The following is a 23,586-nucleotide window of genomic DNA, read 5'->3' on the forward strand; positions in this document are numbered from 1 at the left end:
AGTTTGATTTCAGATGGAGATGGTGAGAAAACATTGAGGGAAACAATGGTGTCAAAGACAGCTTCGAAGAAGATTAAAGAAGACATCTTAGAAGAAGATTTTAGAAGACAACTAAAACCAATGATGTTATTTTCTGGATTATTATTGTTTAAAATTTCTGGTTTTCAAAATCTAAATAGAGACATATATCTTGTTTATCATAAACAGTTTATGTATAAAACTTACACAAGCTTTGATGATTTTGTAAGATTATAAATAGTAGATGATACAAAGTGGTCAGCTCATTTAACCCATTAATCCATTAAGCTAAATAGGTTGTGGTTTGATCCAAACTCATTTCATCCATTAATCCATTAACTCATTCACCCATTAAACACTAAAACTCAATTGGTTTAGGTTGGTTTGGTTTGGTTTAACCAATTTGACACCCCTAGATGGAAGCTTTGAAGTTCTACACGAAAAAGAACTTCTTGTTTGACCAGATGCATCTGCATTTTAGGGGGCAAGTGGTACATGAAGATGCCACAGAAAGGAAAATGTAGTCAACTTAATCTCAATGTCTGAGTAGAGACCCAAATTATCTGGCTGAAAGCTCCAAACACATGGAGCTACCAAATGCAACCAAGCTTTTAGTATCTAATAAGAGTAGCTCAGAACACGGACTGTTTTAATAATCGTAAGCTCAGTTCTCGAATCAAAGCTCAAAATGTAAATTATCCGCAGGAAAATCATATATCGGAGACGGAGTTGTCCACCCCTAAGATGAATCATTAACCGGGACTTTAGTTTATAGTTTCCACGCTTTTCCATCGTGTTGGACATCTTTGAAAGTAACACCGTCGACAAACTAAACCTTAACAACATACCGTTTTAAGATCAAGCATACAAGGTCTTTTTGCCTTAAGATAAACCTTGAATCTAATTAGAAACACAAAACTTAGCAGCTACTCTCGTAAATGTAGATTTAAAGCTATCCTCATCAGTTCCTCTAAATTGAGTTATTTGCAACTCAGAGCATAGAACCAAGACTGTGTACGAGTCCAGACATTTGAGGATGTCCGGGTCTCTATCATAATCCTAATTCCCCAAAAAGAAAATAAAAATAGAGTTAGATTCATGCCTCTGGACTTGAACTTAATAATGAATGCAAGTAACAACAAGAGACAGAAACTTGTCTTCACCTTTTCAGTTACCACAATGACAGGCTTGGAATTAGATTTTCGCTCTAGTCCCTTTGCTCTCCTCTTCATAGTTTCGACATCCTGCATTTTTCATTACGATAAATCATCAAAGCTGATTTGATTTAAGTAAAAAGAATCTGTATATATTCACGTATATGGCACTAAAATAAATAGAGAATAACGCATAAAATAGCTTTGAAATTAGTAGCATTGTACCTGTGCTTCAAATAAATGATGATCACTAGTCTATCAACATAACCTGCTCCTGTCTGTAAAAGGTATAACCCACTAGTTAGAAACCTAGCATTGCAAAATCTGAATCTTTGTAACAAGTTCCAGTGAGCATGAAACTACATAATAGCACAAAACAACTTACCATCTCGATGCTCTTGACAAATGCGTCAGACGATCCAATTGCGGAAACACATAGCACAGAGGCAAAGCGCAACGCTTCTAAAGCTAGATGTGACTTAGCATTTTTAACATCGAACAGGTATTTGGGCACCATGTTGGAGTAAAAAATCGGTATCGACTTTTTAAATCCTTGTATAATGTTCTCAATATCTCTGAGGCTTTGTTTAGTCATCTGAATGATCAAAAACAACAAACCTCAATAATCATCATCACCAAAAAAAAAGGTGAAATAAACAAAAACGGAAACAGAGAGTTGTCAGCGCACCAAGTCCACGTGGTGTACTACTACAACATCTGCCCGCTCAAGCGCCACAAGAGGTTCACGTAAGGGACCAAGGGGAACCAAATGACCATTTCCCCACGGATTCATCCCGTTAAGCATCACAATCTCAAGATCACGAGACAAACTCCAATGCTATCTACCAAACAAGAGAGCAAGTCTTGAAATGTGCAGTAAACAGCCACAAACAAGGTGACAAAAAAAATCTCAGATTCCTTTTGGTTAATAATATACCTGCATCCCATCATCTAGAACAACTACTCCAATTTTCTGCGAAATGTTCATAGCTTCTGCTCTTTCATAGAGATCAAAGAATGTCCTTATACTAGAAGGATCTACACAGCCATACTTTTCGAAAAACAAAGCAGCAGTAGCTGCTCGGTTTGCACCAATCCCAATCTTTACCGGTCCACCTCGAAGGTGTCTTTCAAGCATTTTGGCTTCATCTCCACCACCATAACCCTGCCAGTGAAGTATTTTTGTGAATTTCACAAGTTAATCGCAATAAAACAACTCTAAAATTCAAAAGTAATATAACAATTAGAAGAAGAATGGGAGGGGATTTACACGAGTGAGGATAAGAGGTGAAAGTCCAGAATCAACGAGGAATTGAGAAATGTATTCCACCATTGGCGTCTTCCCATTACCACCCCAGCTCAGATTCCCAACGCTGATCACCGGAACCGGTAATCTTCAGCATCAAATTTACATTTTTAATTCCAGATACGTTATTATTTCAAATCGATTAAAAAAAAACACAACCTAATTCAAATTGATCGAGTGAGAGAAGAACTCACCGGTGTTTCTGTACTAATGAGAGGCGGTAGAGAGAGCGGCGGATTTGGAGAGCGACTCCATATAGAGAAGAAGCGAGTGTAAGGATGGGAACGAGAGAGCGGTGAAGTGCAGGGGATTTACTATGGTCTCGCGTGTATGCAATTTCGTTCACCACCTTCCGCACCTTCTCCATTGACTTGTTGATTTACTACTCTACTCTGCAGGGCAAACAGAAGCTGTTCGTTTAACCAAGACGGATATTATAAAGTCCGGTTGAAATCCAGTCTTTCGGTTTACAAAAATTGGTACATGAAAAACTATAATAACCGGCACTCATCGGTGTTGGAATTTATGATTAGGAGGATCTCAAGGATCAAATTCAAATTTTTAGTCAACAAATTTCATGAATCATGATGATTTCTGACCAAATTGTATAACATATAAAATTAAATCTGTGCTAACCCGTGAATCTCTTTCAGTTTGCATCTTTACAAATTGGAAAATACAAAAAATATCGATTACATAGCTTCAAGAACTAAAAGTAAATGTATTAACCCTTTTCAAGCTTCGGGGTCTTGGATCTTCGTAGAACACAAACACCACCGTCACAGATGTAGTCCCTAGATCCAGAGGATTCCTTTGCGAAACAGCTGAAAATATTTGAGAAGAAACCCATCAGTCTCTGAATTTAGAGAAACTTTCTGATCACAGACACATCGGCTTTCCAGGTTCTTTGCATCTGTTGTATACATTGTTTGATATATAGAGAGCTTACAAAACTCCAAGATTCATATATCAGAGGTGGAAATTTAAAGATAGGAAGGAGGAGTCAATGGAGGTGTGCTACACAAATAAAATACTGAAAATGAAATGAAACACGTTGCTAATATCATCATGGACCACTAAAGTCTTCCTAACGAACACACCTTTGCTGATGAAGTTGTTGGTTCCAATAATGTTAAACTAATACAACGTATACATATGTGTCAAAGAGAGTTTGTGTTCGCAGTATCCTACCTGAGTTCTTAGAAGGAAACAATGGCTTCCTTCCCTTTAACTCTTCGCCTTCTTCTTTGGCTGTCGTTTCTTTCTGGACTTCTTAAACCCGCCTCCTGTCTCCTGCGGACAACAATAATACAGTTCAATGAATTAGTTCACAGAGAAGGTTAACATTATCAGATGGTATATCAACCAGCTTCAGTAGATGCTGACCTTTTTGTAACATCTATATGCACTTTGACCTGCGAACTCTTGTCCGGTTTTAGAGATATAAACCTACAAGGGCAAGAAAAATCAGAGACTACAAAGTTTCAGACGTCCCTTGCGTCTGCGTGTGTGTTTTACATTTGTTCCAGTTACATAGATTTCTATGTAGTTTTTCTTAATTGTGGAAACAGAAACCTACCTTCCTTCCTTCTGCGGATGTGAACCAGTGACCTGCAGAGCCACTCTTAGCTGATACACGCCTTTTCCCAGCATCCGTTGGAGCTGCAGAACTCGTTTTAGGATTCAACCAGCCTCCAGAAGTGTGTGCGCTCTCTTGGCCCTTTGAAACCTTTGACTTTGTTTGCCCTCTTCTGGAGCTTTTGCTGCTAGAGGCTCCAGTTTTCGAGCTCCCTTTGCTGCCAAATTGATTCCTGAAATGGCATTCGAAAGATATGTCAATCCCCAGAAAGCAGAAGATTTTAAGTATCAAAATAAGAAAGGCATTAGGAGTAACCTACATATAATCAACAAGGAACACCTCTCGCTGGCTCTCCCTATCATTGACAATTCCCAGGGGCAAGAAGTTTGGTAACCGCTGTCGAGCTAGATTCTGGATCCTTGGATCACTATGCAAGAAGAAACGATGAGATGGAGGAGAAGGGTGGGACAAATCCAAAAATTGCCCAGTTTGCTGAAAGCCAGTCTCGTTATGATATCCACTATTGCTACTACTTGCCACAGCGCTGCTTTGTTTCTGAGATGCGCTAGTCGTCTTGATAGAGCTAAAATAGTCCTGACAAACATCATCCAAAGCTGGTGTTTGAATCTTGGAACTTGCCGGGCAAAAATCTTTCCACAGATCTTTAATACAGGGGATAGATCCAGGTTCCTTTCTCTTTGGTTTACTTGGAACAGATAGGTTATCCTTTGAGGATGAATTAGTTGTTGTAGTTACTCCGCTTAAATCTCTGCTGGCGGATGGACGGTCATCTTCTGAATCTGAATCTGAATCTAGAAGCTGGAACCTTCGCAGAGGACTACGAGTTGACCTCTGAAACAAGGATGCAACAGAACTAATCCCAGAGCCAGCAGATGCTGGAACATCCGACTGCTTTCTTTTACCCCGGGAGATAGAAGGCTGATTAGACAAGACCCCAGTACCATGAAGTGGTACCCTTGAGCTGCAACTAGAAAAATGACTCCTTGTTGATGCAGGTGCATCTGCATGTAGCAATACAAGAGGGTATATATCAAGATGAAACCAACAAAAGATGGAAGAGTAAATACATCACAAGCAGCCGAGAGAATTTTTGTTAAGCATCTATCCACTTGAGTGGAATGAAACTTAATCAAGTTAAATTAATGTCCATGCAAACACCAAATTCTCAGCCTGAAGACTCCACCAAACCCACTCTACCTACTAGTGTCAACAACTGCAATCAAGTTTTCATCTTTGAACCACATCAAACTGATCCAGATAACTAAAATAGAAGAGGGTTTGCATCAACTTCCTAAATTACTCAATAAACTAGGGATGGTCTTTCAATATCAATGTATCTCCGATCCAAGAAGCCTAAGTTTCCCAGTTTCCCAATGTAATTCGAACATAGACCCAAAGAGTGAAAAGGCTAATTAGCTCATAAAAAGTTTAATAAGAAATCTAACAATGTTCGATTCAATTACATCAGTTAAAGTAAGACCCATATTTCGGAAAGAGGAAACAAAAGCTCAGAATGTAAAATTTACCCGTGTGAGACGAATCCTCTGGAGAAGAAAACTCCTCGATGTCATCATCATCCCGATCCTCCCTGCAACCTAGCAACTCACTAGCCACGCCTCTATCATCTTCCGCAGGACACTTGTTGGGATTAATCCCTCGTCGCAGCCGCTTGAGAACAGGGCTCGCAAAATCTGGTTCAAGCTCCTGATCGGAATCTGGAACCGTGAGTCCCGGCTCTGGCTCTGGCTCAGGCTCGTCCCCAATTAAATGCTCGCCGGAAAAGCTAGGGTTTTGATGGGAATCAGATTGGGGATCCAATGCAGCATCAAGATCAAACCCTAGCGAAAACGATGGCGGCTCAATTGAATCCATGAGAATGAATTAGGGATTGGAGAGGGAGAGGGAGAGGGAGAGGAAGAGTCTTCAAAAGACATGGGAATTGGGCGCGTTGGTGTGCCAAAGAAGCTTGAGATTTCGTGAAATTTGCCCGCCTCAGCGCACAAATCATCATTTTTAAAATATTTTAAGTGATAGTCTCTCATTCATGCGGTCGGTGATAACTTTTTTCCACTCTAAAAAACAGAACGATATAATAAATGGGCCGTCAAAAACTGAGCCCATAATGAAATTTGGTTGAGCGGTTTCCTAACAACGTCCATCTACTCTAATATCAAGCGTTAGGCATTTTATTTCCAAAACTATATAATTTAGTTCAATTTTAAAAAGTTATTTACACTTTTTACATATTTGTTGCTCGAATTTTCTTACATATTATATCATCCAAGGAGATAAGTGGACCATATTTGTTTTACATAAAAAAAGAAGTGAAATGAATGTGTTTCAAAGGTATATTTATTTATAATTAAAACAAAAGGAACCAAAAAAGAACCGTACCCATTATCATTTTTGTAGGTTTTTCAATCCTAAATGTGTTAGGTTATCCCAACGCAGGATTCTAACACAGGTTTTAGTGGAGAAGAAAAAAAAATTAGATTAAACAAAAAAATGTAAAAGAGACTCTAATATTGCATACTCGATTATGGTTTAAGAGCTTGTACATGTCGAATGTTCGTTGGCTGGACAAAAAAATAGAAGAACCAAAAAAACTTTTGTTTCTCCGACCAAAAAAAAAACATTTCTCTCTCTCGATCTCTTTCTCTCTCAATCTCTCTCTTGGTGTTTCTCTCTCCAAGTACAAGGATTATAGAAAGACAGAAAAAAATCTCTTTGATCCGTCGTCTAGGATTTAAATTTGTATTAGAGGCTTTGAATTGATCGATCAGTAATCAGGCTTTTTGATTGATCCTTGTCGTCAAGCTTTTGATGAATAAGGGTTTATTAATTGATCTGTACTTATGTGTGCGTGTGTGTTTTTCAGGAGGAATTGAAGGAATGGGATCTGTAGTGTCTCTTGCTGCTTGGTGATGCTAATGTAAAGATGACCGAGAGATTACTGTAAGTTTTTTTTTCCAATGTTATATATTACTATAGGGTAGTATTATTGTCTACGACTTTAGAAACTGATCCTGCGGTATTTTGATATATGTGATTGCTGATTTGTGTTGTTTCAATCATAGGATCAAGTCATTGTTTATCAGTAATGACGTTTGATTGATTTGTAATTGTATATATGTATCAGTTGGTCCGACATCAGTATCCGACAGATGAGAAGCCTTGAAGCCATGCCTACCAAGCGATTTCGACAATCTGTAATCGGCTTCAGCTCCCTATGCTGCTGATTTGATGTCTTTCTTCTTGTTGTGTTGTGAGAATTTTAGGTGTTGTGTTGTGTTGTGATGTCTTTAATCATGTGTTGTGTTGTGAGAATTTTAACTTGAAGTCTTGCTTTGTTGTTGTCGTTGATAGTTTCGTTTGTGATACTTAAACACAAATGCTTGGTAGGTTGTTGTAATAGTTAAACACTTAAACTCAGATTTCCAGTTGAGTCAAGATGGTTCTTAAAATGGTTTTGTTCTTATAACATGGTTCTGTTCTTATAAAATGGTTATGTTCTTATAACATAGTTATGTTCTGTTAAAATGGTTTTGTTCTTATAACATGGTTCGTTCTGTTAAAATGGTTCTGTGAGACTTTTCTTATAACAAGGGGGACTTTTCGGGTGATGTCTCATGGTTCTGTTCTTATAAATTGTTTTTGTTCTTATAACATAGTTTTGTTTTGTTAAAATGGTTTTGTTCTTATAACATGGTTATGTTCTGTTGAAATGGTTATGTTCTTATAACATGGTTCTGTTCTTATAAAATGGTTCTGTTCTTATAACATGGTTCTGTTCTTATAAAATGGTTCTGTTCTTATAACATGGTTTTGTTCTGTTTTTAATTCTTATCTCATGTGTTGTTTGCTTATCCTCGGCAGGTTTATGTTCTGCTCTTCTCATGAACCTTGTGATCTCATGTCGGCACAAGAGAACGAAACTGGTATGTGGTTCTGCACAAGAGAATGAAACATAAGTCTTTGTGTTTTTCCTTCCCGTGTACACATTTTGTGTTTTTCCTTCCCATGAACACATTTTGTGTTTTTCTTTCCACAATTATTGTTCAATAAACTTGTATATATAGCAAACTAGAATCAGCTACTCTTGATTGTAAGCACTCTTATATTCAATCTGCTTCATTTTCAAGTTTCAAATATTTTCTCATCCCAACTCACTCTCAAATACAATAATAATTTTATATCTTAAATACAATAATTTTATAAACATATATCTCAAATGCAATAATTTCATATTCTAATTTAAATTTTTTATTTTCAAAAAAAAAATTAAATTAAAAGACTCAAAATAAGAACCCACCATTAGAAGGAAAACTTTTAATTAACAATCACAAAGTTCTTAATCTACTCAAAACACAAAATCTATTAATAAATAATCTTAAGAGACCCTAAAATATATCCCCATTGGAGTTGCCTTTATATCATTATTGTTGGTCGACATGAACTTTTGGCATTTATTTTTGTTCTATCTTCTTTGCGTGTAAGCTAAGGATCTTTTCTCCCCTTTGTCTTTTTTGGTCACCACCCCAATTTACTGTTTTAAGCTTTTTCTCTAACTTTTCATTTGCCTTTCTTTTTTCTTTAATTTTGGTTAGTTTTACTTTCACGATTTTTCAAATATTGAATTTATATTGCTACCATTCAAAAAGAAAAAAAGAGCAGATTATCCGCAAATCCAGAACACAACTATAATAAAATAAAGGTTTTTGGGGACAAGACAACAAAAATAATTTAATTACATATTGGAATTGGACAAGACAACAGACCGAAGTACTGTTTTAATCCAATCTGAAATAAAAAATCAACGCATTCACACGAGATATAAGCAGGGGCAATTTGGTCATCGACGTGGCATCCCCGCTTAGCTATAAGATTTCCTTTTTCCCACTGAATCTGAAAGAAAGAAAAGATCCTCTCCTCTTCTTAGATATGGAAAAGTGGGCAAGGTCGCTGCTCCTCCTTACATTGTCTCTGTTAATAATCTTCGCTTCTGTGGCGGCAGATGATTACGTCCGGCCTAAACCTCGTGAAGCCTTGCAATTTCCATGGGAACAAAAGTCCTCTTCTCAACCCGAGCAGGTACTAATTTAGAGACTCCCTTGTGCTCCTCTGTTCTTGATTTGATCCGTTTCCGAAAAAAATCATGTTTTGTATGGTCTGATCTCTGTCTATTCTTATACTGCATGTGGGTCTCATTTCTGTTTTACATGAAAAATCCGATTTTTTTGGGGTTGATTAATACATACTCTAGAGAATCCCATTTGCTCATGTCCTGAAGTCGTTTTCAAATGGATAAATCTGATTATTCTGTATTGTTTGCTCCTACAATTAGTACACAATTTGCTTAAAATATATAACAATGGAGATTAATTTTTATATATGTTACTGATGTTTAAATGAAGTTATTGCTATGTAGTGCATGATTCAGTTGATATTGAACATCATCCATCATAGGTTCTCTTTTCATATCGATTTGGTCATGTTTCTACTTGCAGGTGCATATCTCATTGGCTGGAGATAAACATATGCGAGTGACTTGGGTTACGAGTGACAAATCATCTCCTTCCTTTGTTGAATATGGAACATCTCCCGGGAAATACTCGTATCTTGGGCAAGGAGAAAGCACCTCCTACAGCTATATAATGTACAGGTCAGGGAAGATACATCATACAGTCATCGGGCCATTGGAAGCGGACACTCTTTATTACTACCGTTGTGGCGGAGAAGGACCTGAATTCCATCTGAAAACACCACCAGCTCATTTCCCGATTACTTTTGCTGTGGCTGGGGATCTTGGACAAACCGGTTGGACCAAGTCGACTCTAGATCATATCGATCAATGCAAATACGCTGTGCAACTACTTCCCGGGGATCTTTCTTACGCTGACTATATGCAGCACAAGTGGGACACGTTTGGGGAGCTGGTTCAGCCTCTGGCAAGTGTGAGGCCGTGGATGGTGACACAAGGAAACCATGAGAAAGAGAATATTCCTTTTATAGTTGATGAGTTTGTATCTTTCAACTCGAGGTGGAAGATGCCGTATGAGGAAAGTGGATCGAATTCAAATCTTTATTATTCTTTTGAGGTTGCGGGTGTACATGCCATCATGCTTGGCTCATACACTGATTACGATCGCTACTCAGATCAATACCGTTGGTTAAAGGTGACAATTCTTACTTATCATCCTTTTGCTATGTCTATATACCTTTTGTTGCTACATGTGCAGGTCTAACTCTACGCAGTTAGTAACCATAGCACTGTGTTGTTCTATGACATGGTAGATTCTAGATTCAGCTGTCACTGCTTCCTATCAGCAGATGCTGTTTTAGTTCGTGGACTTTATTTTGGTGTTATCTATGATATGTGTAGGCTGATCTAGCAAAGGTGGACCGAGAAAGAACTCCGTGGCTAATAGTACTCTTCCATGTACCATGGTATAACAGTAACGATGCCCATCAGCATGAAGGTGATGACATGATGGCAGAAATGGAGCCTTTGCTTTATGCGAGCGGTGTTGATATCGTATTTACTGGTCATGTCCATGCTTATGAACGCACGGTATGCTTAAAATTGTGTTAGTTTCTTTTATGCGTCATCAGAAAAATCATGTCAGCTATGGTATTAATTGGTTAATTGTGCTGTTCAACAGAAACGTGTCAACAATGGTAAATCAGATCCATGTGGTCCCATACACATAACCATAGGTGATGGAGGAAACAGAGAAGGGTTGGCTCGCAAGTAATTCCTCAAACTGGTTACTTAATGCTTTATCAAATTTCATTTTTTCTATGTTATAAGTAAAAACTATGAACAAGAATCCTCTGATGTGTCCATAATCATCTTAGTGTCTGAGATTCTTGAGATGAAACTAATCACACTTTGGATGCCGTAGTTTTATGATGAAAGTAGTTGATAAATTTATATTAAAAGGGGATCATGGTTGTTAACTTTCAGGTACAAAGATCCATCGCCAGAGTGGTCAGTATTCAGGGAAGCGAGCTTTGGACATGGGGAGCTACAGATGGTGAATTCAAGCCACGCGCTATGGACCTGGCATAGGAACGACGATGACGAGCCAACAAGGTCTGATGAAGTTTGGTTAAACTCTCTTGTGAACTCGGGATGTGTGAAGAAAAGGCATGAAGAAGAACTCAGGAAAATGCTCTTGGAACCATAAAGTGAGATTTGTAGTGAAATAGTATGTCATTAAGTAAGTATATATAGAAACCTTATAAAGCTTGTCATCAAACTCCATAGACAATCATAGTTCCAACTTTCATAATTTTGTAAACTTGAACTCTCTGTTTTGTGTTGTTTTCCCATATTTATAATCAAAAGGTCTCTAGAAGCACACACAAGTCGCAACCTTTACGGGTTCAACGAATGTATCATACAAAAACAAACAATGTTGAAAAATTCTCTTCACTTGTATTAGGTACAACAACTGTCATTATCTTTAAATACCAAAACATTCGATCATCACATTAATCTATAATAAATTAAAGTAATGAGATAACAAATAGGCCATTAAATTAAAAATGATGGACCGTAAGTGGGGGATTAGTTGTCTAAATACCGTTGACGAAAGAACAACAAAGGCGGACCTTTTCCACGCGCTCACCACACTACTCTCTCTCTCTCTTTTTTTTTTTTTTTTTTTTTTTTTTGTTTTATATATATCATCAATCAAAAAATTCATAGATCGTCGTCTCTTTCAGATTACGATCGCTTCTTTAACAGGTTTCTTCATTCACCCGAGAATCTTATAGTCCAAAAACCCAAGTTTCCAGAAGAAAAAAAATGCATGATTTTTGCTTTACTATCCCGTACGGGATGATTCTAATCGGCGGAGGATTAATCGGGTATATGAAAAAAGGAAGTATTACGTCATTCGCCGGAGGTGCAGGCACTGGGTTGTTACTCATTCTCGCTGGCTATATTAGTCTCAAAGCTTTTGAGAAGAAGAAGAATTCGTATATCGCTATTGTTCTCCAGACAGGTTCAAAGATTTATCTATTTCTTTTCCTTTTCAGCGATCTGGGTTTTTTATTTATTTAATTGACTTATTTAAGGAGTGGTTTGATTTTGTTATTTAAGGTTTAGAATCTTGTTAGAAGACTAATGATCTAGAGATCTGAATTAAGTAGTCTGGTTATATGAATATGATGATGATGATCTGGTTTGCGTGTTGATGATGCTAGATTTGCTAATCAAAGATGAAAAGCCAACATTTTTTTTGTTTTGGTTGTGTTTGGGTCTTCAATTGTAGCAGCATTTAATAGTAGTGTCTCTCGTTTATTGCAAATGAAACAATTTAGAATGCATTGGTTACAACAACAAGGTTAAAGGGTGGTGTGTCTTGTTTGAGTTGTAAGATGTTGTAGTTGAGTCGATTCCTGCTTTTTTTAATTAGTGTTCTTGCCATTGATTGACACAGCATCATCAACCTTAGACAAAATTAGCTCACAAAATCGATTTTGCGTTTTATTATTTGAAGAATTCTTCAGTGACTGAAACTGGTTGAATGTTTCTTTTTTTTTTTGATACAGTAATCGCAGCTGCTCTCACACTAGTCATGGGACAACGTTACTTGCTGACTGGAAAGATTATGCCGGCTGGTTTGGTTGCTGGGATCAGGTTACTAATCTTCCTCTTTTCTCCTGTCACAGATATTTTTGTTTGCATCCAAGATTTGGTAGTTTTAGTTTCTTACTCCATTGACTTAACCTTAGAACCGTATCTGTATTGCAGTGCTCTCATGACTTCTTTCTACGTATACAAGATTGCGACTGGTGGAAATAAATTCCCATCAAAAGCTGAATGATGGTTATGCAGGCAGCTCTGGTTTTTTCTTGGATGCAGATGATACTCACTGTTGTTGAATTTGTCGATTAGAAATCTCTACGGTGTTGTTGACAATGCTGCTGTCATAACACCTTAATAGCTTGTATTAGTCAAAGAAATGCATATGGTCTTATGTGTTTCTGAGATTAGTTTTCTTGTCATGTGTTTTTGTTAACCACAAACTTTGTTGAGCCATATTATATACCAAGATATCTGACGTTTTGATAAAAACTGGAAAATGATCCATATGGAAGTTGATCCTCTAAACTTCTTTGTACCTTGTGCCATTACAACAACAAATCTTGAACTGTGTTTGAAAGTATACATTGATTCATGACTGCAGTCATAAGTTAACTTTTGCAAGAATATTGAAGCCGGAGCCAAGCTATGCGATCATTCTTTTGCAGAAGTTGGAGAAAAGGATGTGCCCTGATGAAAAGGGAAACTTAAGCTAAAGGTCCTATCAGTGGAGGTGACACATAGGTAATTGTAACTAATTTATGTATATTTAGAATGCATAAAATGTTTTGGTTTATGTGTTTTTTATAGTTTCGAAATTTTAAATAGTGTTGAGTAGTAGATTTAGTTTACTTACATTGTAAATGTTAAAACATATTTAGATAAGTATATTTTAAACATTGTTAATCCTTTGCACGGTAACAGATATACAATGATTGTTTTGCAGTTTTTTTAAAACGATAGTGGTATGCTTAAAGGTGTTAAATCCAAATATCAGATTTTAATTTGGTTTTAGTTTGAACTATTGCACGTATATAACCTACACGTAACTATTTTAGAATGGCAAAGACATATCGTCCCATCCTGTCTTGTTTCATCTCGTCCCTATCCGTAAAAAAAATTATGTCCCAGAACTGTTTTCTTTTAAATAATTAACTATTAGACAATTTTTATCGTCCAAAAATATTGGGTAAGAACATAACTAAATTTTATGCTTTTCTCACATTTTTTTTACAGATAATTTATTTCCTTCTACAATATTAGATTGTTAATAGTAAATAAATTAAAAATCTACTTATTAATATTCAATTATGCATAAATATCTAGTAATACAATATACTCAACCAATTGTAACTATTGAATTTTAGAGTTTTAAATACTTATTTTAGGGTAATTACTTTGCTTCTTTAGAAATACAAATATAAATTAAAAAAATTTTGCTTCTTTTTTCAAAAAAAAAAGAATTTTTATACTTTTTCTTAAACAACAAATGTAATCCATGAAATAGTTTATTTTCATAAATATAGATTATTTTTATTATGATTACAAAATATATTAGTTACATAAGATCTTTTTAAAGATATTTCTTGCATATCTTGTGTTTTAGAGAGTACTTACAAATAAGTTGATTTTAAAATATCTTATATATCCATTAAAATATATTTGAATTGATTTTTATTAATTTAACATATATTCTTATATATTAATTAACTTTATATTATTAAGGCTATAATGAATGTTTTACTATTTTATAATACCTTTTAAATTAATTTAATTTATATTTTAAATTGTTTTTAAAAATTAAACTGGATTTGTTTATTTGTTCCTAAAACTGTGAAGAAAAATATGCACAAATATTAACTGTAAATTTCTTTTTCTTGTTTTTTCGTTTTTTCCTAAAATATTTTTAAAGAATCAGAAATTTAGATTTGATTTATTATTTAAACGTTTTTCTTATTTAATTTTGATTTATATGCTTTCCTTAATTAAATATTCTAACCGATTAAGATTTAGGCAAGATTATAGTTGATTAATAGATAATAAATATATTTGAAGAGATAATTGGGTCAACTAATCGTGTGTTAAATGACCCGCGTGGGATCTGACTTAATTTGAATGGTTAAAGAATTTTAATTCCATGATGTACTAATGTATTAATAATTATTGATTACTAACCAATTTATTTAAAAATTACCAAAACAAAGTCAGGTCCATGAGTATTCGTGCTTTAATAGTATAAATATTAGTTTTCAAAATTAGTAGTTCATATAATCGCGACATGTGTCAAGTATATCAATAATATTTTGACATATGTGAAAAGAAATTTATTTAATAATTATAAAAAACTAATAAAATCGTAAAAATAAAAGGATTACAATTAATATTTTTGAACGTACATAAAACCAAAAGTAATCTATTATATCATTAATTCTAACAAGAAAGTTATTTATTAAATTACTAATTTCAATAGGAAAATATGTGCAATTATTAAGGAAAATATTTGCAATTTAATTGCAGTTATTATTTATTATAATCATATAATAAAAAGAAATTTATATTAAAGTATAAAAAGGTTGAATGTGTTAAAATTCAGTTCCCTGCAACCACTGCAAGATACATAAGTAAACTTAATAACACTCATAGCATCTTCTCTCTATTGCTTCTTTAACTTTCCTTGCGCCAATCTGAGATAATATTTGATTGCAGAGAACAAGTGTTACAGCAACCTGTGTACGGTTCCGACAGGTGATCTCAGATCTTTAGGAAATCAAAAGCTTTTGACTCCGGATGAAGCTCCGTATCCATTACTAGTTGACTCAAATGTCACGGAGCCACCATTGCCTGAAGTAAGAAGTCAGCCTCCTGCTTCTAAGCCTACGCCATCAACGTCAGAGGAAAAAACAATAGAAGTTCCCTTTGCATTAATAGCCATGGCAATTCTTGTGAGCTTCTTTATTTCAGTTTAGTTTTTAAGTGCTTGTAACTTTGACTTCAAACTGCAATATCTGCAAGTAAAATCTATGAATAACAAAAACGTTTTAGTATATATCATTCTCTCTAAAATGTCAAATTTAGAAGAGGATATTAATAGGAATATAGAAATGGATAAACATGTTTTGAAATCCAACAAAACTAAATTTAGCTTATTTGATCTTTAACTCTCTTCCAATGGATTCTTCACCCAAATTTAACCATCTCTCTCTCTCTCTCTTTTCAAAGAAAAAAAGAAAACAAAATCAACAGTGAAACATGTTTTGAAATCCAACAAAACTAAATTTAGCTTATTTGATCTTTAACTCTCTTCCAATGGATTCTTCACCCAAATTTAACCATCTCTCTCTCTCTCTCTTTTCAAAGAAAAAAAGAAAACAAAATCAACAGTGAAACATAAGGGAAGGATTCTTAGTAGCAAAAATTAATTCTCATTTTTGTTTGTTCCTTCTTCTTTTGAGGCCAAAAGAGACCAGATTCATTTTTGGTTTCTTCAAAGGCCAAACCTGTTTTCTTATTTTCTCAGCAAACCCTTGTGCCATCTTACACAAAAAAAAAAAAAAAGAAAAGAAAGAATCTGTTCGTCTGAGAATTATCTCGATCCCTTTTGGATCCGAGGTTTCAAAAACATTCATGAACTTGGAGTAATCAATCATCTTCTTGTAGTAATAATCCAGGAAGATACAGATACAGAATGAAAATAAATTGCTTGTTCTGTTGTATGTCTGAGAAACGGTTCACCAGACGATCATCATCACGACAAAGCATCAAAGACTGCATTGATGCAAAGAACAATATAACTACATTTGAAAACATCTCTTTTAAAACAGGTCCGTCCCAGTTTTTTTTTTACCTTTTTTTCATTATGTAGATAGATTCTCAAATTCATTAAATATCTAAACGAAGCTGAGACGTATTTGCACATACCTGCAGATAGCAGTAGGCGAAAATACATAGCCGAGGAGATAGCAAAACTCGGGAAAGGGAACATCAGTGCTCATATCTTTACATTCAGAGAGCTCTGCGTCGCCACCAAGAACTTCAACCCGGATAATCAGCTCGGTGAAGGCGGATTTGGAAGGGTTTACAAAGGGCACATAGAGACCCCGGAGAAAGTACTTCTACTACCAACATTCACCTTACCTCTCTCCTTCATATTCTCTTCAGCGGTTTGATTCTGATTCTTTCATGTTTAGGTTGTTGCAGTCAAGCAGCTAGACAGGAACGGTTACCAAGGGAACAGAGAGTTTCTTGTGGAAGTCATGATGTTGAGTCTCTTACATCATCAAAACCTTGTCAATTTGGTTGGATACTGCGCAGACGGGGATCAACGGATTCTTGTCTATGAATACATGCAAAATGGCTCTTTAGAGGATCATCTTCTAGGTAACATAACAATCTAAACACCATAACTACATGTACTTTCACATACATCCACACATTTCGAAAGATTACATATATACTTCAGAATTGGTGCGGAACAAGAAGAAGCCGTTGGATTGGGACACAAGAATGAAAGTTGCAGCAGGAGCAGCGAGAGGGCTTGAGTATCTACACGAAACAGCTGATCCTCCTGTGATCTACAGAGATTTCAAGGCCTCAAACATATTGCTTGACGAAGAATTCAACCCAAAGCTTTCAGATTTCGGTTTAGCTAAAGTTGGTCCAACAGGTGGGGAGACTCATGTGTCAACGAGAGTGATGGGAACATACGGGTATTGTGCGCCTGAGTATGCTCTCACAGGACAGCTCACTGTGAAATCCGATGTATACAGCTTCGGGGTCGTGTTCTTGGAGATGATCACAGGAAGAAGAGTCATTGACACCACAAAACCAACTGAAGAACAGAACTTAGTCACTTGGGTATAATAATAATAATGCAATAACTTTTCTCAATCTGACAAAAAAAAAAAAACCCTTGATTTGTTTTTCTTAATTGGGGTTTTGCATTATACAATGCGCAGGCGAGTCCATTGTTCAAAGATAGGAGAAAGTTCACGTTAATGGTGGATCCATTGCTAGAAGGAAAGTATCCAATAAAAGGATTGTATCAAGCGCTTGCAGTAGCAGCAATGTGTCTTCAAGAAGAAGCAGCAACGAGACCAATGATGAGCGATGTAGTCACTGCGCTTGAGTACTTAGCCATGACCAAAACCGAAGAAGATGGACAAACTGTAGAAGAAGAAGAAGAACAAGAAGAAGAAGACGAAAGATCCAAACTTTGAGCAAATTTTTTTTTGGTTTGTTTGTTTTGTAATTTTAAATAATCGGTTTTTAGGAGATTTGAGGACTTTCGAATTCACCAAAGAATATTAAATGAGAGTTTTCGAGTCCCCCTCAGAAAATTTTAAAGAATTTTACTGAGAATTTTGTTCTATTAATCGATGATGATCTCTGGATTTGAGCGAAAGTTTCAGACTTTACTCATCGTTCGTTGTTAAGAATTAAAAAAAAAATCCCAACTTTTTTTGGAAAAATGTCTTTTTTTTTTAATTTTATTTGTGTTAATTAATTTAGGAAGATAAAAAAGGGGTAAAGGGGTTTAAGGGTTTGTCATAGAGAGAGAGAGAGTAATGGCTACCAGCTCAGCTTTGTGAAAAAAACGACAAAATCGACAAACGATAAACCCTACTCTCTGGAAGAAGACCCAATTCCTCCTTCAAGCTGGGGAGATTAGCTTCGCTTACGGCTATGGGGGTTTCTCTTCGTCACCTCTCTCCTTCCTCTTTCTGGGTTTCGCGTCGTCCTCGTGTTTCTTCTTCAATTCTTTCTTTTCTTGTGCCTCGCCGTAGAATCATTTCCAGGTTTACGCCCTTTTTTTTTGTTATCTATTCTTTTTCTCTCATTTTTGAAGTTTAGTTGAAGGGTTCGTCGAGAATTTAGCTTACTTATTCGTCAATTGCTCTGTTTCGTAAGTCTTTTGTTTGGTTATATAGTGACGATTCAAGTTTTGGGGTAGTTGAAAAAGCAGGTAAGGTGCTATTCAGTTTCTCACTTAGGAGGCTAAGTTGTTCTTGTGAAGGTTTCATACTCGAGTGTCAAAAAAAAGTTATTTAGGATTCGGCTGTTGTTTAAGTTAGAGGGGGTTTGGTTATTATTCTGAGCTTGAAGGTTGTTTCTCTTTGTGTTGATACCATTTTTGGTGCTTATGATTTGCAGGAAAATAGCTATTAGCAATGGAAATTCCGGATATTCCACTGCTGCTACTGATTGTGGGGGTTCCCATGGGTATCAGCATTCGGGTCGTCAACGGTCGTCCTCTGTTGAGTTTAGTGGAGAGTGGAAACTTAATTTGGGTTCGAAGACGGCAAGAATGGTTCCGCCAACTGTGAAACAAGCTGGAGCTGTGAGTGCTTGGAGGGATGAAGTCAATAACTTCAGAGGAAGAAATGGCGAACATGCTAACAACAACCAAGATGATGCTTTTGGTAACGGCAGTTATTATTTCAAAGGCTTTGTCCCTAAAATAGATGATGTCCAATCTTATGGAAACGGCCAGAACTTTGATTACAAGCTGAAGCAAGGAAGTGATATTACCACACTTGATAGAGAACTGAATGGATTTATGCAAACTAATAGTATAAGAAGACCGGTCATTGCATTACCAAGCAAGGATATTGAGGCTGAGGGGAAAACAGACATGACTCTGAGAGGAGATAAGGATACACATGGAAAACAAAGACCTCTTAACAGTGACTCGTCTCTTGACAATGCAAGCTATAAGAAATCAGCAACCGTTTCCCAAGTGGAAAAATGTACCAACCTGTCCAAAGTCCGAGCAAACCTCAAGAAAATATATGAGAGAGTTTTTGTTGTTGATGATGTGTATACTGCAAAGAAAACCATGGCTAAGCTCATGAATGAATATAGGAATCTTGTCCATGCTTGCGATACAGAGGTATGTGGTCATGTGTTTGCTAATACTGTACATTGTTGTTCACATGGCTTAGAAATGCTAATGCTCTAGACGCTTCTTTTAATACTGCTTGTACTCTGGTAATCAATTCTGTAGGTGTCCAGGATTGATGTGAAGACTGAAACACCTGTGGACCATGGGGAGATGATATGTTTCAGTTTATATTGTGGATCAGAAGCCGATTTTGGAGATGGAAAATCATGTATCTGGGTAGATTTGCTTGGCGAAAGTGGAAGGGATATCTTGGCTGAGTTTAAGCCATTTTTCGAAGACTCATCAATAAAAAAAGTGAGCTAAAACGAGAAACAACTTGCTGTGTTTCTATTTATTTAGTGAATTCTGGATAATTTGGTGTTTCAAATTCTTATTTTAGCTTTCTCTCTTGTTGTGTGTTTTCTTGAAAAAACGATTGGCTATTTCTTCACCTTGCCTCTCCTTTGTATAGTTGAAGGCACTACTGACTTCTGAATCATGTTTTGTTTTAATTGTGTAAATCATTTTTAACCTTGACCTTTTCTTGTACTTATAGGTATGGCATAACTACAGCTTTGATCACCACATTATCAGAAATTATGGAATCAAGCTTTCTGGTTTCCATGGTGATACGATGCACATGGCACGATTGTGGGATTCATCAAGACGGATATCTGGTGGATATTCGCTCGAAGCACTTACAAGTGACCCAAGAGTTCTTGGGGGAACTGAGACAAAGGAGGAAGCAGAATTATTTGGTAAAATATCAATGAAGAAGATTTTCGGCAAGGGGAAACTGAAAAAAGATGGATCAGAGGGGAAATTGGTGATCGTTCCTCCTGTTGAAGAGCTACAAAAAGACGATCGAGAAGCATGGATTTCCTACTCGGCGTTGGATTCGATAAGCACACTAAAGCTTTATGAGAGCATGAAGAAACAACTGCAAGTGAAGCAATGGTTTCTTGATGGACATCTAATATCAAAAAAGAACATGTTTGATTTCTACCAAGAATATTGGCAACCTTTTGCTGAACTTCTTGCCAAAATGGAAGAGGAAGGAATTCTTGTAGATAGGGATTATCTGGCGCAGATTGAGATTGTAGCCAAAGCAGAAAAAGATATTGCTGTTTCGAGGTTCCGAAATTGGGCTTCAAAACATTGTCCAGATGCGAAGCATATGAATGTTGGCAGTGACACGCAATTGCGACAACTCTTTTTTGGTGGCATTACTAACAGGTATGCTTCTTGCAAGTCTTGGTTTGGACTGCCTTATGTTTCCATGTATGTGTCAAATAGATGTTATCTTTGCAAAGAAAACTAAGTGCATGACACTCTTGTCTCAGAATTTGGTGAAGATTGTAATCTTTTTCTTTGCTAAAATCAAGAAACATACATGCAGCTCTCAGATTGAGTTTGTGAACTAGATTTTCTACCCATTATGATGCCAAACAAGAATTCATAATTACGTTTCTTAGTGCTTATTTCTGATACTAAGTTTTGTTAATTTCTGTTACAGTTGTAATGGTGAGGATCTTCCATATGAAAAACTTTTCAAAGTTCCCAATGTTGATAAGGTGATTGAAGAAGGAAAAAAGACAGCCACAAAGTTCCGGAATATCAAATTGCATAGGATTAGCGACAATCCTCTACCCACTGAAAAGTTCACTGCCTCAGGCTGGCCTTCTGTTAGTGGAGACACCTTGAAAGCCTTAGCTGGGAAAGTCTCTGCAGAATATGACTATGCGGATGGCGTTTTAGATACTTCTCTAGAGGAAAACACTGGAGATGATGATTTTATTTCGCTACCAGATGAAATTTTAGAAACACAACACTCCAATACCTCTGATGAATCAAACACATCTGCTTATGGAACAGCATTTGATGCGTTTGGAGGGGGTGAAAGTGGAAAGGAGGCTTGCCATGCTATTGCCGCACTATGCGAAGTTTGCTCCATTGATTCCTTAATATCAAATTTTATTCTTCCTTTGCAGGTATGTTTTTTCTTTTAAAACAATGTTCCCTGGATTTTGAGCTACTGAATTATTTTCCAATAGCGTATCCTTTCAGGTTATTTTTTTATGGAATTGGTTTTCTAAATGACAGGGAAGTAATGTGTCAGGAAAAGATGGTCGTGTCCACTGCTCCCTGAATATTAACACTGAAACTGGTCGCTTATCTGCTAGAAGGCCAAATTTGCAGGTACATGGCTTGAACTTAGTTTAAGAGTTAGCTTGGATGGAGATGCAATCAAGTAACTAAGCTTCTCTAGTTTCTCTACTGATGAACCCTTTGTAGAAAATTAAAATGTTGTGGTATGATGAGCTAGTACATCTTTGGAATTTAAATGCGCAATGTCTATTTTTACTTGGAAGCATAGTACATCTCGAATTTGTGTGTTGAGTTTAATCGTTTTCTGTCTAGAACCAACCGGCATTGGAGAAAGATCGGTACAAGATCCGTCAGGCCTTCATAGCATCACCTGGAAATTCATTGATTGTTGCTGATTATGGACAGGTGAAATTATAGTTATATCTACTTTTTTTTTATGACTAGTGAGCTAATACACTTGTTGACTGTGAGACGGGTTTTTTTAATCTTCAGCTGGAACTTAGGATTCTAGCACATCTTACTGGTTGCAAAAGCATGATGGAAGCTTTCATAGCTGGTGGAGACTTCCACTCGAGAACAGCCATGAATATGTATCCACATATTCGTGAAGCTGTTGAAAATGGTGAAGTGCTCCTTGAATGGCATCCACAACCTGGACAAGAGAAGCCGCCAGTGCCGTTATTGAAGGTGAATCCTTGTTTTATGTTTTAACAGTGATTTTGGGGAAAACCTTAGAAAGCTTGGTTTCTAAGTCTTTTATTCATTTTTGCTTATATAGCTTAAAAAGAACAATTCTATTAGTGCAACGAGGGAAGGTAGACTTTGTTCCTGAATTCTTCTAAAAGCTGGCAAATTATTTTCTTACTTATTCAGGATGCCTTTGCTTCTGAGAGAAGAAAAGCAAAGATGCTTAACTTCTCGATTGCGTATGGGAAGACCGCTGTTGGACTTTCTAGAGATTGGAAGGTATATTAAGAAAGCCGTTACAATTGATATGAACATGCTTGATATATTGTAATAAGCTTACAGAAGCATATTTTCCACCTTTTAGGTTTCAAGAGAAGAAGCTCAAGAAACAGTTGATCTCTGGTATAATGACAGACAAGAAGTCCGCAAATGGCAAGAATTACGCAAGAAAGAAGCTATAAAAAATGGGTATGTAGTCACTTTGTTGGGAAGGGCTCGTAAATTCCCTGTATACCGTTCACGTGCCCAAAAGAACCATATCGAACGAGCAGCAATCAACACTCCTGTTCAGGTTTGTATGCGCTGACATCAGATCTTAAACATCTTGAACTCTCATCGACTCTAAACCTCAATCACCACTATTAATACAGGGAAGCGCAGCTGATGTTGCTATGTGCGCTATGCTGGAGATATCAACAAATCAACGTCTAAAAGAGCTTGGTTGGAAATTGCTTCTACAAGTAAATACTTCTCAGTTCTCACTGATTCTTTACATAACGAAAAGCTTAGATGATTATTTATCTAAATGATTCCTTTTGGGCTACACACAGATTCATGATGAAGTCATTTTGGAAGGACCTAGTGAGTCAGCGGACAATGCTAAAAACATAGTAGTGAAGTGCATGAGTGAACCCTTCAACGGCAAGAATATTCTCTCAGTGGACTTATCTGTTGATGCTAAGTGTGCTCAGAACTGGTATGCTGGCAAATAAGAGGAAAATAGTAAAAAACCTAACAATGAGGCAGAGCTTTGAGGATTTTTGTTTGTCTCATTGGCCCTGTGAAAATCTGTTCATATATCTGTGAAAAAGGGTCATTTTCTTTATCCTAATGAATGCTAATTGTCTCCATTTTTCTTTTTTTATGTTAAAACACATTGCTGTGTAAGTAGTAGGTTTGTGACAGTGCTTGAAGAGTAGTAAGTGATTTTAACTTTGAAATTTTGCCTGGCAATAA

The 23,586-nt window shown here is 36.3% G+C and overlaps 5 protein-coding genes, 1 long non-coding RNA gene and 1 pseudogene across 9 annotated transcripts; 5 read left to right on the plus strand and 2 right to left on the minus strand.

The window, feature by feature from the left end:
- Positions 1–733: 733 nt before the first annotated feature.
- Positions 734–3,344, minus strand: LOC104785458 (putative tetraacyldisaccharide 4'-kinase, mitochondrial; annotated as a pseudogene). The gene is made up of 9 exons (XR_015560155.1): positions 3,208–3,344; positions 2,673–2,870; positions 2,443–2,566; positions 2,110–2,337; positions 1,861–2,010; positions 1,558–1,767; positions 1,398–1,450; positions 1,182–1,262; positions 734–1,077 (listed from the first exon to the last, which is right to left on the minus strand). The product of XR_015560155.1 is annotated as a putative tetraacyldisaccharide 4'-kinase, mitochondrial (transcript).
- LOC104785443 (uncharacterized) lies at positions 3,070–6,126 on the minus strand. The gene is made up of 6 exons (XM_010510666.2): positions 5,605–6,126; positions 4,377–5,079; positions 4,058–4,289; positions 3,865–3,927; positions 3,670–3,771; positions 3,070–3,302 (listed from the first exon to the last, which is right to left on the minus strand). The coding sequence occupies exons 1-5, from the start codon at positions 5,948–5,950 to the stop codon at positions 3,706–3,708; spliced, it is 1,410 nt and encodes a 469-aa protein (XP_010508968.2). The 5' UTR covers positions 5,951–6,126; the 3' UTR covers positions 3,070–3,302; positions 3,670–3,705.
- A 409-nt stretch (positions 6,127–6,535) lies between these two features.
- LOC104785468 (uncharacterized) lies at positions 6,536–8,227 on the plus strand. Of its 2 annotated transcripts, none has more exons than XR_015560165.1 (4): positions 6,536–6,832; positions 6,957–7,033; positions 7,218–7,287; positions 7,955–8,227. It is a non-coding gene; the product is annotated as an uncharacterized LOC104785468 (long non-coding RNA). The 2 variants fall into 2 exon arrangements; XR_015560166.1 differs by having other exon boundaries at positions 6,633–6,860.
- A 523-nt stretch (positions 8,228–8,750) lies between these two features.
- On the plus strand, positions 8,751–11,442 carry LOC104785481 (purple acid phosphatase 18). Of its 2 annotated transcripts, XM_010510704.3 has the most exons (5): positions 8,751–9,169; positions 9,586–10,254; positions 10,461–10,649; positions 10,741–10,829; positions 11,046–11,442. In XM_010510704.3, the coding sequence occupies exons 1-5, from the start codon at positions 9,020–9,022 to the stop codon at positions 11,266–11,268; spliced, it is 1,320 nt and encodes a 439-aa protein (XP_010509006.1). In that variant the 5' UTR covers positions 8,751–9,019; the 3' UTR covers positions 11,269–11,442. The 2 variants fall into 2 exon arrangements, with proteins under 2 accessions (XP_010509006.1, XP_087311620.1); XM_087455494.1 differs by lacking the exons at positions 10,741–10,829; positions 11,046–11,442 and adding an exon at positions 10,318–10,368 and having other exon boundaries at positions 8,966–9,169; positions 10,461–10,647.
- A 140-nt stretch (positions 11,443–11,582) lies between these two features.
- On the plus strand, positions 11,583–13,166 carry LOC104785499 (protein FATTY ACID EXPORT 6). Its single transcript, XM_010510721.3, has 3 exons — positions 11,583–12,090; positions 12,641–12,728; positions 12,843–13,166. The coding sequence occupies exons 1-3, from the start codon at positions 11,892–11,894 to the stop codon at positions 12,913–12,915; spliced, it is 360 nt and encodes a 119-aa protein (XP_010509023.1). The 5' UTR covers positions 11,583–11,891; the 3' UTR covers positions 12,916–13,166.
- Positions 13,167–16,001: 2,835 nt separating this feature from the next.
- Positions 16,002–18,142, plus strand: LOC104785509 (putative serine/threonine-protein kinase PBL23). Its single transcript, XM_010510731.3, has 5 exons — positions 16,002–16,495; positions 16,599–16,780; positions 16,862–17,051; positions 17,134–17,528; positions 17,630–18,142. Exons 1-5 carry the CDS (start codon positions 16,360–16,362, stop codon positions 17,888–17,890), a joined length of 1,164 nt encoding a protein of 387 aa, XP_010509033.1. The 5' UTR covers positions 16,002–16,359; the 3' UTR covers positions 17,891–18,142.
- On the plus strand, positions 17,630–23,570 carry LOC109124566 (DNA polymerase I B, chloroplastic/mitochondrial). The gene is made up of 12 exons (XM_010510754.3): positions 17,630–18,469; positions 18,825–19,563; positions 19,678–19,869; positions 20,111–20,790; positions 21,071–21,545; positions 21,658–21,753; positions 21,976–22,068; positions 22,156–22,350; positions 22,537–22,629; positions 22,715–22,921; positions 23,001–23,090; positions 23,181–23,570. The coding sequence occupies exons 1-12, from the start codon at positions 18,357–18,359 to the stop codon at positions 23,340–23,342; spliced, it is 3,135 nt and encodes a 1,044-aa protein (XP_010509056.2). The 5' UTR covers positions 17,630–18,356; the 3' UTR covers positions 23,343–23,570.
- The last annotated feature ends 16 nt before the right edge of the window (positions 23,571–23,586 follow it).

Source organism: Camelina sativa, chromosome 1, assembly GCF_030686135.1.
Source record: "Camelina sativa cultivar CO46 ecotype springtype chromosome 1, ASM3068613v1".
Taxonomy (NCBI): Eukaryota; Viridiplantae; Streptophyta; class Magnoliopsida; order Brassicales; family Brassicaceae; genus Camelina; species Camelina sativa.

Coding starts and splice junctions, on each gene's coding strand:
- LOC104785509 (XM_010510731.3), top strand. CDS start 16,360: ATGAAAATAAATTGCTTGTTCTGTTGTATGTCTGAGAAACGGTTCACC. Junction 16,781..16,861: donor ACATAGAGACCCCGGAGAAA/GTACTTCTACTA, acceptor TTTCATGTTTAG/GTTGTTGCAGTCAAGCAGCT. Junction 17,529..17,629: donor AACAGAACTTAGTCACTTGG/GTATAATAATAA, acceptor TACAATGCGCAG/GCGAGTCCATTGTTCAAAGA.
- LOC104785481 (XM_010510704.3), top strand. CDS start 9,020: ATGGAAAAGTGGGCAAGGTCGCTGCTCCTCCTTACATTGTCTCTGTTA. Junction 10,255..10,460: donor ATCAATACCGTTGGTTAAAG/GTGACAATTCTT, acceptor TGATATGTGTAG/GCTGATCTAGCAAAGGTGGA. Junction 10,650..10,740: donor TCCATGCTTATGAACGCACG/GTATGCTTAAAA, acceptor GCTGTTCAACAG/AAACGTGTCAACAATGGTAA.
- LOC104785499 (XM_010510721.3), top strand. CDS start 11,892: ATGCATGATTTTTGCTTTACTATCCCGTACGGGATGATTCTAATCGGC. Junction 12,091..12,640: donor CGCTATTGTTCTCCAGACAG/GTTCAAAGATTT, acceptor TTTTTGATACAG/TAATCGCAGCTGCTCTCACA. Junction 12,729..12,842: donor GGTTTGGTTGCTGGGATCAG/GTTACTAATCTT, acceptor TCTGTATTGCAG/TGCTCTCATGACTTCTTTCT.
- LOC104785443 (XM_010510666.2), bottom strand. CDS start 5,950: ATGGATTCAATTGAGCCGCCATCGTTTTCGCTAGGGTTTGATCTTGAT. Junction 5,080..5,604: donor AGAGGATTCGTCTCACACGG/GTAAATTTTACA, acceptor TGCTACATGCAG/ATGCACCTGCATCAACAAGG. Junction 3,928..4,057: donor CATCCGCAGAAGGAAGGAAG/GTAGGTTTCTGT, acceptor TTGCCCTTGTAG/GTTTATATCTCTAAAACCGG.
- LOC109124566 (XM_010510754.3), top strand. CDS start 18,357: ATGGGGGTTTCTCTTCGTCACCTCTCTCCTTCCTCTTTCTGGGTTTCG. Junction 21,546..21,657: donor ATTTTATTCTTCCTTTGCAG/GTATGTTTTTTC, acceptor TCTAAATGACAG/GGAAGTAATGTGTCAGGAAA. Junction 22,069..22,155: donor TTGTTGCTGATTATGGACAG/GTGAAATTATAG, acceptor TTTAATCTTCAG/CTGGAACTTAGGATTCTAGC.